Source organism: Hypanus sabinus, chromosome 6 (genome assembly GCF_030144855.1).
Source record: "Hypanus sabinus isolate sHypSab1 chromosome 6, sHypSab1.hap1, whole genome shotgun sequence".
Lineage (NCBI taxonomy): Eukaryota > Metazoa > Chordata > Chondrichthyes > Myliobatiformes > Dasyatidae > Hypanus > Hypanus sabinus.
In genome coordinates, this window is record NC_082711.1 from 179883379 (window position 1) to 179897311 (window position 13933).

General features: G+C 40.6%; 1 protein-coding gene across 1 annotated transcript in view; it reads left to right on the forward strand.

Annotated features, from left to right (window-relative positions):
- ywhae1 (tyrosine 3-monooxygenase/tryptophan 5-monooxygenase activation protein, epsilon polypeptide 1) overlaps positions 1 to 4261 on the forward strand; it is a 37907-nt gene extending 33646 nt beyond the window's left edge. The window contains exon 6 of the mRNA XM_059973731.1: positions 3232 to 4261. Within this exon, the coding sequence (XP_059829714.1) occupies positions 3232 to 3284 (53 nt within the window). The 3' untranslated portion in view covers positions 3285 to 4261. The remainder of the gene's footprint in view (positions 1 to 3231) is intronic.
- The last annotated feature ends 9672 nt before the right edge of the window (positions 4262 to 13933 follow it).

The window sequence follows — 13933 nt, forward strand, 5'->3', positions numbered from 1 at the left end:
GAAAGTGAACACTTAAGTTTTAACCATACATTGCCATCTGCTGAGTGGCAATTTGGGAAGCATTTGATGAATTCTGTCCTATCAATGGCAGGTTGATCTTTCCATAGTTGGCTGCAGCTCTAAAAGGCACCAGTAATTGTGACACACAAAAACTGGGTTAAAGGCCAAAAATTCTCAGAAGAACTTGTCAGTTGGGGCATCTTTCACTGCACTTTGATTAGTCCTCTTATTTTCCAAATCTAAAACTGATATGCTCTAAATTGAGCTTCAGTTATGAATTTCATGTACAACGTGGGTGGGTTTAATGCTACTGTGAAGTACTCGGTGCTTCTTAGTGCTTAATTTCTTAGTGCTCTTACTCTTTGTTCTTCGATTTAATATTGTGAAAACCATTTCTATCAGGAAGTATGCTGAATGTAACCTTCATGGTATTGAGTGTCAGCTTGGTTGCTGAGTGAATAATTACATTTGGGATTGGCACTACAAAATAGCTAGGCTGACTAGTATAATTCATCTTGCATTTCAAGTGATTTTATTCTATTACTTGTGTCCTTTGTTGTAGCATTGTTAAATCTTCCTTTTATTCTATATTCATTTTCTTCTGTTTTACTTTTCTCCTTCCTGAATAGATTCCTAAAGGATATGAACCATTCACTCCCCTGTAATCTGTAATTTGTAAGTCGCTCTAAAATGCCAAGCAGTTCTTGCATATCCCAAGATGTCAGTCCCATTTTCAAACTAAATTCTAATGATGCATAATGTGGGGCTTTTGGCTTGTAAGCAGTAAGTTGTTAACTAATGCTGATTCAGGCCCATTTTGTGATTCGTTTCTTGCTATAAATTTCAAAACTGTGAGATGTAATTATCCCAGGAACGTTAGAGAGTTGAACCTAGGTGTTTGGTTGTGCTGGAGCTCTCAGTAACTCGTGAAGATCAGATGATTCCTAATGCTGATGTTCTTCGTCCTGACAACTATTTCAAATGATATGGCCGTGTCTGGAACAGAGGAAAATGCTGTCTTCAGTTCTGGTGGCATAAAGATTCAGAAAAAAGTAAAACCAGTAGCTTGACAAAAATTGCAACCAAACAAAATTCAGGGCCCAAAACAACGCCCCCCACCCCTAATTCTGTGCAGGGTTTTGTGTACCTTGCTGCCAATAGTACTGATCATCTAATGACTATTAAGTATTACAAAAGCACTCCCAGAAACGTGAGCTTTATGCTAATATCTTTGTGATGAATTTATTAATCAAATGGATACTTTATGCTATAACCCCGGTTGAGTTCCTAAAATCTTAATAGGCAAACAAGGAAAGTCAAAATTGGATTGTGGTTTTCCTTTCTGTGACATCATTGTGTTAACTTTTGTGTAGTTGTTCACAGTTGGACCTGAATCAGTTGCTGTAATAGAGTGGAAACATACTAGGCAAAGCTGCATTTCAACTTGTGGGTCTGCTCAGGCGTGATGTGGTTTCACCTATTTCTGCAAGGATAGTTTTCTCCAGGATTCCCTTGTCCACTTTACCCTCTCACTTATCTCTGCAACTGTGCTAAGTGCTATGTTTGCCCCGGCACCTCCCTCATCACCATTCAGGACCCAAAACAAACCTTCCAGTTGAAGTGATGCTTTCACCTGCCAGTGTTTTATTGCATCCATTGCTTTTGGTGTGGCTCTTCTACATTGAGACCTGACACAGATAAGGGGATTGCTTCAAGCACCTTCACTTTGTCCACCACAGCACCCAGGATCTCCCGATCCCTACCACAGGTCTGCCCGTGGCTCCTTCTACTGCCACGATGTGGCCAGATGCAGACTGGGGGAGCAATGCCTGCTAGTTTGTACTCTGCTGCCTTCCTTTCCAGTCCTGATGAAGTGTCTAAGCTCAAAACAGTAGCAGAATCCTCTTCTTAATTTGTGTTATTCATTAAAACCATGTAGTATATTTGCACTGAAGTTAAACCAGGAACTTGCCATTCACACTGAAATCTTCCCCTGAACTTAATACAAAATGATACCATACCTGCTATAATTCAGTAGACTTTTTTGGGAGTGTGGGAGAGTAGGTGTGGAGTTAACTGATAATTAGACTCAAAATTTAAGTGGCATTGGTGCATGCCAGAGTTTGCAGTTTTCAACTAACCCAGCAACAATGGTAAATAGTTTGGTAGTTCTAGCAACAGTAGTTTATCTTTGGTTATTAATGCTAGAAATTATGCATAAATTCTAGATATAGTGATGTCACCCCATGGAGAGAGTTGAACCAGTTTCCTCTTAAAAGTTAGGAATCCTAACAGTGTTTAAAATGTGTTGGGGTTTAGAGTTGCCTACTGAACCTTTTCAGTTTGACTAAAGTCTTCACTGAGGAATTGCTGTTCCTGTTACATAATCATATGTAAATTTTTTTTACCTAGAATAATCAAAATTGTACTTCTGGCCACTAAGTCGTAGAAAGTGATTCCTGAAGGTAGTGATTCCATCTTTGGAAGGTGGCCTGCTTTGTGCCCATCTGAGTTATCGTAGCATGTGCAAGTAATTAAATGAAATTGCTCCCCATGTTATCTTAACAGACGTGCAATCTAAAGTAAGCCTGCTAAAGTGTGAGTATGTTGAACATTTATGTACTAATGTTTTGATACCTTTGTAGTCAGAAGCTTTGATTTGTTGTACCCAACAGTTGGAAGTGTAGTGTTCGCCAGGTGTTCACTTTGGTCTGGACTTCAGCATAATACCAGTCATCTGATCTCTCCATTCCTCTGCTGTAACCACTAATAATGCCGAATGGACATTCAGGCACTTAATTTATAGTTGGTGATTTTGATCAGGCCCTGTTTCCATGCTCTTCTAACAAGTGGAGAAAATGTCAGATATACTCCGTGTAGCATGTGCAGAGTAACTTGTTACTCTGTGATCAGATCCTGCATCTTCCATTAGGCTTTGATCATGATAAAAACAGTGGAGGTAGGGGAGGATTCATCAGTTGTCTGATCATCTGTTGAGTGTGTACTTGAAGTTAAGTAGAGTTGAGACTGGACTGAACTGAAAAGTAATGGCATACAGTAGATATGGGATGGTTTGGGGCACACTGCCCATTGCTTCAGTAGCTGGAATGCACCAGCTAATCTCTAGAAAGCTGCATGTATCCCTGAGAGCTGTGATTTGTAGCTGCTGTTCCTGTGTGCTGTTAGATTGTAAACCAATTACCTTTATTATCACTTTGTTCTCTTGCACAGGGGAAGAACCAAGTAAAGATGTGGTGCAAGATGTTGATGACGACAATCAGTGAGAAGACATGGCAAATGAGAAGACCCTGTCTGCCCCTCTCCTGCCATCCCTATAGTCCCAGTCCAAGCTGAGAACCAGTAAATTTGATGTTGGTACTGGACCTCAGAATTAGCTATGTGCCCATTTGGGTTCCAAGGATTATTTTTGTTTTTTTATTTTTATTTTTTACTTGTTTAAAAAATCTAAAGGCAATGCTGGCTCTCTGTGGATGCTTAACTGGGACCTGCTGTCTTTGACTAGATATCACAATCCTTTGAAAATCTTTTTGAATAAACTGTTCGATTCTACTAAATCCAGTTTTGTGACTAATTCATGCCTGCACCTTTTTACCCGTGGCAATCTGAGCAGTGAATTGGTGGTCAGACATGAATCACAGTGATTGTTCTGAGCCCAGCTCCTGTGAATGCTGCAAAAATCTTTGGTCCATTTGGGGTGGGGTGTGGGCGGTAAAGAAATTAGGTATTTACAATGCACCAAACAGTCTTAACCACCTTTGTGATTGCATGCTCTTGGTTTGCTTTCCTCCTCAAAGTGTACATGCACACCCACTACCTAAGCAAATAAAACTGTGTTCTTTGTGAGCAGTTGAGTAGCTAGCTCTGAAAGTCTTTGAGCGTGATGTGCACTGTGTTTTCTTTCAGTGTTTTTAACCCTGAAGCTAGCAGGTACCAGTTACAATCCATGGGTAGTCCTTTGCTGTTATTTTTTTGTCCATCCTGGCAGAGCAGGTCGTGTTTGAGCTGCTGTTGAAGCCTGCATGCTTTGTTAAAACAATTTTTTTTTTTCTGACCCGTTCCTCCTCTTTCTCTCCCCTGTCCCACTGCCCCCTTGTTTCTCTCTCTGTTCAGTATGTGTAACTTGAAGCTAATTTGTACTACTGGATATATCTGACTGGAGCCACCGATACAGATATGTATCCTTCTTACTGAAACACAGCATGGATTAATATTAAACTTAAAATAAAAGAACCTAAATTAAGATCTGTTTTGCTGTTTATCCTGATGGTCGCTTTTTTTTGCAGACATTGAGGAAAGAATTGGTTGTTTATGCGGAGTTGGTGTTGACATTTGAACTGATAGTGGAGAGAAGTTTGAGAATCTGTTAAACTGTCCTGCAGTGTTCCTGGGTAAATAAATAAATTTAGTTCACATCAATTGTTTTTCTCTGGTTGACAAGATATACTGAGTGGTGTGGTGGGGATTTCAACTTTGTACCTTTTATATAAATGACTTAGATACGGTTAACAAAAATTTGATTACTGAGTTTACTGATGACACAAAAGTTCTGAAATGTAAAAGACTACAAAGGATATGGATAGTGTTGGTGGGCAGAGGTATGGGAAATGGAGTAGCATGAATTTCATTTAGTATGAAAGATTGCAATACTCTGAAATGCAGAGATCTAAATGCACTATTAAAAGGATAGTGTGCAGGTAATATAAATGATTAGGAAGGGGAAGAATGGTTAAGAGAAATAGAATAGAAATTGAGGTTATTTGGAGTGTTGAGTACACATTTGTTTTTATTTAAGAAAGGATGTTAACTCGCCAAAAGCTTCATCAGATTGAAATAAATGACTGGGCTTGTCTGAGGAAAGTTTGGATAGCCCAGGCTTGAATCTGCTAGAACTGATAGGGGGAAACAGGATGATTGAAATATAAGATCCTGAGAGCTTTGATCAGGTAGTGAAGATGTTACCTCTAGTGGGAAAAATCTCAAACAAATGATACCTGTTCAAAATTAACGGGGTGGCCATTTTCGGAAGAGGTAGTTTTTCCCCCAAGATACTGAATGCCCTTGAAATTTTCAAAAGACAGTGGGAGCAGAGTCCTGGACATTTTTGATGACAATACAATGGATTCCGATTAATTGGGCCATCAGTTAATCAGGCAGCTGCTTGTTTGGGACTCCTCTTAAGGAATAAAAACAAATTGAGAAAATATCTGGGATTCCCTTTTATTTGGGACAGGTGTCTTGCTGAACAGTTTCTAACTAGCGTCAGTCATGTGCAATAGTTTGGCCATTAGACTTTACACTATGCTTAGAACAGTTTTTAAATGGTGTCAGTTGCATGTGTTTGTGTTCAAAAAGCAGTAATTGTCACTGATAGTTGAAAAATAAGCAGTAAAACAATTCAGAACTGTTTGCTCACTCAGGCAGGGTTGGAGATGCCAGAAACCACTGTTAAACATTAGAGCGAGCAGTTTTTAATTAGCATTAGATGGATGTGTTTGTGTTACGTTACCATTTGTGTTGATGGCTGCCAATTCAAAAAGCAGTAATTTTGTCTTGTGACTGCAAGAAGATAATGAAGGCAGTCCATTGTCTGCATTGGGTGTCTGCCCTGATTTTATTAATTTAGACAATCAAAACGGCAGCATACAAAGGAAGTGAATGGGTTACTGTGGTAGGTGGAATTGTAAAGTAGAGGATGTAGTCAGATCAGGCAATACAAGGTTTGAGGGGCCGAGTGACCTACTTGCTGAATGTATTTCTCAGTAGTTTTGGGTGTTGGTCTGGCTTGTAGTGTGGATAGTCTCAGCTTCACTGGACTCTACATCACAGCTGTTTGAGATGAGCTGTTGTATGTGCCTCCTATAGTTAGTGGCAATTGCCATTAAATTCCAGCTAGGAGTGATGGTTTCAAAATGGTTGTCCAACTAGGGCAGATGAGAATTTTGCCCAGAGGGCAATAAATAATTTTGGCATTCCTACTTCAAAGAGCAACTGCACTCTGCTTCTGAGTACATTTGAGGTCATGGATAGATTTCTGAATGTTGAGGTAAGAAAGCATCGTGGTACAAGACCACCCACATCTTACTGAATGGCCTTCTGTTTCTGTTATGATGGCAGGATCCCTTCACAATCTTGCAATTACAGTAGCAGTTATGAATGTGTGGTGGTAGATCTGGTCCCAGTGTACAGCATGTAGTAGTAATGCAAATACTTCAGTAAGATGTTCTCCTAAGTACTGCACATCTCCAGGCACCACAGCAGCTGCTTTTTAGATGATGACTTTGTTATCTAAAAACTATTTATTGTGATTATACCATCTAGTCTACTATGGACTAGATGGGGTTCAGTTTTAGATGTAATAGAGTGGGAGGGATTAAAGGAGGAGAGATGGCATTACCAGTCAGGGAAAAAGTCAGCAGTGCTTAGTCACGACATATTGGAGAGCTTGTCTAGTGATGCTTTATGGGTACAATTGAGGAATAAGAAAGGTATGACCACGTTAATAGGATTATATAGGCTGCTCACAGTCCACAGGATTTAGAGGAGCAAATTAGAGTGATCACAGACTTGAAAGAAACGCAAGACTCACAAGAAACAAAGTTTTGGTGGTAGGTGATTTTAACTTTCCACATATTGATTGGGACTCCCATACTGTAAAGGGCTGGATGAGGAAGAATTTGTTAAATGTGTCCAGGGAAGATTCCTTAATTAGTACATGAAGTCCCAATTAAGAATGTGATACTGGATCTCTGTTAGGGAATGAGACCAGGCAGGTGACAGAAGTTTGTGTAGGGTGGCACTTTGCATCTAGTGATGATAATGCCATTAGTTTTAAAGTAAATATGGAAATAGATTCATAATTGGAGAAAGGTCAATTTTGATGGTATCAGAAAGGATCTGGCAAGTGTGGACTGGGATAGGCTGTTTCTGGCAAAAGTGTTACTTGGTATGTGGGAGGCATTCAGAAGTGAAATTTTGAGAGTACGGGGTTTGTATATTCCTGAAAGAACCAAAAGCAAGCATAACTGGGCTTGTCTGAGGAAAGTTTGGATAGCCTAGGCTTGAATCTGCTAGAACTGATAGGGGGAAACAGGATGATTAAAATACAAGATCCTGAGAGCTTTGATTAGGTAGTGAAGATGTTTCCTCTAGTGGGAAAAATCTCAAACAGAGATTTGAGATTAGAGAGCCTTTCAAAAGATATTGAGACCCTGATTAAGAAGTAGGTGCACAGCTGATATAGGCCGCCAGGAACAAATGAGGTACTTGAGTATAAGAAATGCAATAGAACATTGGAGAAGGAAATCAGGAGCGCTGAAAGAAGACATGAGGTTGCCTTAGCAGACAGGGTGAAGGAGAATCATAAGAGCTTCTACAGATATATTAAGAGCAATAGGATAGTAAGGAACAAAAGTGGTCATCTGGAAGATCAGAGTGGTAATCTGCATGGATCCAAAAGAAACATGGGAGGTCTTAAATGGAATTTTTTACATCTCTCTTATTTGGGAGATGAACACAGACTATAAATATGAGACAAAGCAGCAGCTTGGTTACAGAAGAGGGGGTGCTTGCTGTCTTGAGGTAAATTAGGGTGGATAAATCTCCAGAGCCTGACAATGTATTGCTCGGACCCTGTGGGAGGGTAGTGCAAAAATTCCAAGGGCCCTAGCAAAGATACTTAAAACATCCTTAGTGACAGATGAGTTGCTGGAGGATTGCTAATGTTCTGTTTAAGAAAAGCTCTAAGAATAAATAAGGAAACTGTAGGCCATTGAGCCTGACATCAGTTGTGGGAAAGTTAGTGGAAGGTATTCTAAGGGATTGAGTATAATGTTAAGTGTTTGGATAAGGCAGGGGTAGTGAGCAAGGCTTTGTGCATGGTAGGTCGTGTTTAACCAGTCTTAGAGTTTTTTTGAGGAAGTTACCAGGAAAGCTGATGAAGGCAAGGCTGTGGATGTTGTCAGCGTGGACTTCAACTTCTTTGACAAGGTTTAGTCACTTGGCATTTAAGATTGGCTTCAGGGGAGAAGCCTGAGAGTGGTTGTAGATGGTTGCATCTCTGACTAATGGTATACCGCAGAGATGGGTGCTGGGTACGTTGTTTGTCATTCAATTACCATGTGGTAAACTGGATCTGCAGGATTGGGGGTGCAGTGGATAGTGAGGAAGACTATCAAAGCTTGCTGAGGGATCTGGAACAGCTGGAAAAGTGGCAGATGCAGACTGCCATTGCACCCCCAAATGAGGTGTTGAACTTCAGTAGGACTAACCAGGGTAGGTCTTAGATGGTGAGTAGTAGAGCACTGAGGAATGCGTAGAACAGGAATCTGGGAATACATATGCATAATTCCTTGAAAATAGCATCACAGCTAGGTAGGGTCATAATGCTTTTGGCATATTGGCATTTATAAATCAATGTATTGAGTACAGAGGTTCAGATGTTGTATTGAAATTGTATAAGTCTTTGATGAGGCCTATTTTGGAGTAGGTCTGGTAAAGGAAAGTTCAATAAGATTGTACGAGATCAGAAAAAATTTACAAGGATGTTGTTGGGTAGTAGAGGGCTTAAGTTATGGAAAGGTTAATCAGGTTAAGACTTTATTGAGTGGAGATCTGATCAAGGTATATAAAATTGATGGGTAAATGCAAGCAGTCTTCCACTGAGGTGGGGTGAGACTAGAACTAGAGGTCGTAGGTCAAGGTGCGGAATGTAACTGAGTGGTGAGAGTATGAAATGCAGGGTCAATTTGAAAGCTTAGGATAAATTTGGATGGGAGGGGTGTGGAGGGCTCTGGTCCAAGTGCAGGCCAATAGGAGTATGTAGATTCATTGTTCAGCATAGACTAGATGGGCCTGTTTCTGCTGTGGCACTCTGTAGCACCTTCAGCAGAAACCCCTTGAAGGCCATGAGTCCTGCTGAAGGGTCTTGGCACAAAACGTTGACTGTTTATTTCCATAGATGTTCCTGATCAGCTGAGTCCTCCAGTGTTTTGTGTGTGTTACTGTGCAATGAGTTCCCATTTCCTCAAATGGAGTCAAAATTTAGCCAGATCCTTTAATGAGTGGAATGCTATGGTGATTGTCCATTTTTCACAAGAAAATATTACATGATAAAAGCTAAATTGTAAATGGGACTTGTTCTACCCTTGTCTTGTTGAATATAGTGGTTGCTGTGAACAATTGTTGAGCTGATCACCTGTAGAGTTGATCAGACTTCTAGCTCTGAGAATAAGGAGCCTGTCGCCTTGAAAAGCAGATGTAAATGGTACAATGTGGATAACTCTGGAAATGTCTTATGCCTAATAGGAAGAAATTAAATTGTGAAGGTGTTACTGTATGAAGTACGTAGAAAAAAAACTCGACACTAAACTTGTTCTGGCAAAAAGCAGGGCCATGAAGTAAGATCTATTTGGCCAAGAAATCTAAATATGTAGTAAATAATTAACAGAGCTGTTGCCCATTCCCTAATAGTCCATTGGAAAGCAGAACTGTCACCCAGGAAGTAGAGCATTGGACAAGTTGCTAATTTTCTGAAATTTGAAAGTAAGATAAAGACCAAGTGTGGGACCTTCATTAGTCATTGTGTTCAAGAGCTGTGACATAATGTTGCAGCTCTGTAAAACCCTGCTTAGACCACACTTGGAATATTATGTTCAGTTCTGGTTACCTCATTGTAGGAGAGATGTGGAAGCTCTAGAGAGGCTGCCAAGGAGATTCACTAGGACGTTGTCTGGATTACAGAGCATGTCTAATGAAAGGTTGAGCAAACCAAGGCTTTTCTCTTTGGAGCGAAGGAGTTTGAGATGTGTACAAGATGATAAGAGTTGTAGATAGTGGACAGCCAGAGATTCTCCCCATCCTCAGGTTGGAAATGGAGATATAATTTTATGGTGAATGGAAGGAAATATGTTGTGGGGGATTTCAAGTAGTTATTTTAAGCACTGGGGGTGCTTGGAATGCTCTGCCAAGGGTGGTGGTGGAGGCAGATGTATTAGGAACAATTAATAGGCACATGGATGGAAGAAAAATGGAGGACTATGTGGGAGGGAAGGGGTAGTTGCAGGGTCAGCACTACACTGTGGGCTGAAGGGCCTGTAATGTTCTATATATTTGATTTTTGTTTTTGGATCTTTAAGTGCTTTAACAGGTATTAAAACTAGAAGTTTCCAAATCTCAGAAATGTTTGGAAAGATTGTGATTGATCTGCATCTTCTGTAGATGGCAAAAGATCAGTCACGGTTTAGCTGGAAAATGTGAGTGAATATTAAAGAATCAGTTCTGTGGGGTGGTGGAGGGAGAGAGTTGAAAGAGGCTGCATTTATATTACTGGCTTAAAAATATGATAGATTAGGGAAGGGTAAAATTAAATTAAGTAAAAGGATCCTAGCCAAGATCTTAATGCTGAAGATGATGTCAAGCATTAGGGAGAAAGCAGAAATTGAGGCATGCAGTAAAAATGAGTAATGTTAGCAATAGTCAGGACAGGCAGTTTGTATGGGAGTGAAATGTGTGGTCATTAACTAATTTCTCTGCCATATTTTGGTTCACTTGCATATTTTGTGTTTTCATTTCCACCGGTCGTACATGCGGCAGAGTTTGGTTTTCAACAAGTGCTCCTGAGATGCATGTTGGTACTCTGCATCCTTCTTAGAACTTCAAGTGCATCACGTGGAGCAATTTTCTTCCATTTTCCTGGCTCCTTGCTATAGAATACAAATGCTGGGTTCATTTCATTTGCCTTTTGAATTGGTCCTGAATCTCCTATTTCCGTTTCCTTGCTGTCCACTTTGAGAGAAACGGCACAGTAACAAACCTTTCTGCCCAATTATATCCATGTGACCTACTAACCCGTACAATGTGGGAGAAAACCCACTCTTACAGGGAGAATGATGAAACTGTATAGACAGCACTGGGGATTGAACCCTGATCACTGGTGCTGTAATTTACACTAACTACTAAGCTGCCATTCTACCCATATCAACCATTTGATATGGTTCTCTTCACACATTTTTTGCACTCTACTTGTGAATTGTAAGTTATCAGCAGCCATGGAGTTGTCTTCCCACAGTCTACCTCTGCTTTGCCTAAGGGTAATCTCTGGTTCAGAGAGGGAGTGCAAAATAAAGTGCCAGGAAAGCTAGCTTCATGTGAATAAGACGCTGTCCTGCAGAATTAAACATGGCAATTACTTCCACAGTTAACCAATATCACAAATACCATATGGAGCCAAATCTATGGACTTAACCCATCCTGTTCAAAAGTACAGTAGGAAGTTAAGAGGTGGTGACTTTGAATATCCATTCATTTACATGCATGTGGCTGGCTGGAAGCATTTTCAGTTACTTCACCTGCGGGTGTCTTGAGATCCTTGCTATCACAGCAAAGAACAGTTTGATTCTTACCAATAACTGGCTTGAAAGCTCTGGAAATTATAACATGGCTGCAATGATGAATCTACATTGGCATCAACCCAGCTTGCCCACAAGGATCAATAAAATCCTGTCAGTTACTACCCCATCAATAATCTATTTATAATGTAATAAAGGTGACAATGCCATTTCATGCAGCATCTATGGAGAGAGATTAAACAGTCTGGGTGAAACCCTTCATAAAGCCTTGATGAAGATTCTCAACCCAAAAGCTCAACTTTTTATTCCTTTCCATAGATGCTGCCTGACCAGCTGAATTCTTACAGCATTTTTGTATGTGTTGCTTAAGATTTCCAGCATCTGCAGAATCTCTTGTGTTTATGGGTTTAGTGATGATTTCATCCATTGCAATATTGTTTGTTCCTTTTAAACTCCAGTTTAAAAATGAGAGAACTGAATTCCACAAGCAAGATGACTAAACGTAGTTTTAGTTCCCCTAACAAATTGAGATGAATGGAAATGAGGGGAAATCAAGGATTAACTATTTGCCATGTACTTATTTCTATTGGCTAAACGTTGCACAGCCCAAAGAAAGAAGTTTTGATTGTTGGCAGCCAAACATTCAGCTGGTGTGGAATCCTTAAGTCTACTTTTCAATGTTTCCTAACTTTTGGACTTAAAGGGCAAAAAAATGGGCACAATGGTATGTGATTGTGTATTTTAGTTATACTTAGTATTTTTCAGATGGTAAGGCAACATTCAGGCCTTGACTATTAGCCAAGTGCCAGATAGTTTCCACAGTGACTATCTCCAGTGAGTGGGGGTTGGGGGGAGAGATGTAATAAAGTCTCTTTGACATTCAGTACTACCGCCACTGTGTGTTCAGAATCTACTGGTGAATGACTTACCACCATCCAAAAAGCACACGAGTTATGTGACAGAATGCTTCCTGCTTGCTTGGCTCCAACAATGTTCATGAAACTTCTGACACTAGATGCACAGTGGAGAGTTGCATCACTGTGTGGTGTGGAAACTCCAATGCCCAGAAACGGAAAATGGTGGATACAGCCCGGTCCATCACAGGCAAATTCCTCCCAACTATTGAGTATAGTTATATGGAGCAGTGCCACGGAGAAAGCAACATCATCATAAAGGACCCCCACCATCTGGCAGGAGGTGCAAAAGCCTTGGGTCTCTCACTACCAGGTTCAGGAACAGCTATCACCCTAAAATAAAATCAGGCTCCTGAATCACCTTGGTTATCTACACTCGCCACAAATCTGAAACACTGATTCTATGGCCTACCAACTCCTTTTCTCAGTATTAATATTTACATTGTTTTCTTTTATATATTGGTTTCAGTCTCTTTTCATAAATTCTATGGTATTTTCCTGTAAATAGCTGTAAGAAAATGAATTTCTAGGTAGTATATGGTAATAAATGTACTTTGATAATAAATTCTACTTCGACTAAATAGTCAGCCTCCTTAACACCCCACTCTGCAACTTTAATACCTTCCTCTGGTATTGCTGCACTGAAGCTGCAACAATATTGCAGTGGTACCTGCTCTTGTTAGCATCCCCAAACATACCTCCTTGGTCAGAGGCAGCAGGGAGAGGCAACTTCTCTTCTGAGCTGGAAACACTCTGATTCTTGCTCCCTATCCAATACTGTGGGACAGCTGTATAACAGCTCATCAGGGAGTGATCCTTTTGAGCTGACCTAATTGAGACTATTCAGTAATAAATTATTTCAGAGCACTTTACCTGAGGGGAAGAGTTCTAGTCTTCAATTAAGTACTTTAAAGAAGCATTATTGTAAGTATCGGCAGATACAATTTAAATCTTAAGTATCAATGATGAAAAAACAGACCACGTTAAACCAAATTATCGAAATATGTGTGTAGCCATCTTGGTGTACGTGTGTAGGCCCTGTGGCTCTGAAGGGTAGGGAAAGGAAGAGGATGGCAGCAGTGATAGGGGACTCTATACTTTGGGGGTCAGACAGGCGATTCTGCGGATGCAGGAAAAAAGCACGGATGGTAGTTTGCCTCTCAGGTGCCAGGGTCTGGGATGTTTCTGATCGTGTCCCCGATACCCTGAAGTGGGAAGAAGAACAGCCAGAGGTCATGGTACATATTGGTACCAATGACATAGGTAGGAAAAGGGTGGAGTTCCTGAAAACAGACTACAGGGAGTTAGGAAAGAAGTTGAGAAGCAGGACCACAAAGGTAGTAATCTTGGGATTACTGCCTGTGCCACACGACAGTGAGTTAAGGAATAGAATGAGGTGGAAAGATGCATGACTGAAGGATTGGAGCAGAGGACAGGGATTCAGATTTCTGGATCATTAAGACCTCTTCTGGGGCAGCTGCGACCTGTTCAAAAAGGACGGGTTGCACTTGAATCTGAGGGGGACCAATATCCTGGTGGGAAGGTTTGCTGAGGCTATTGGGGAGAATTTAAACTAGAATTGCTCGGGGGTGGGAACCAAACTGAGGAAAGGGAGGTTGGCTCACAAATAGAGAAAGCTTGGAGACTGAAAGG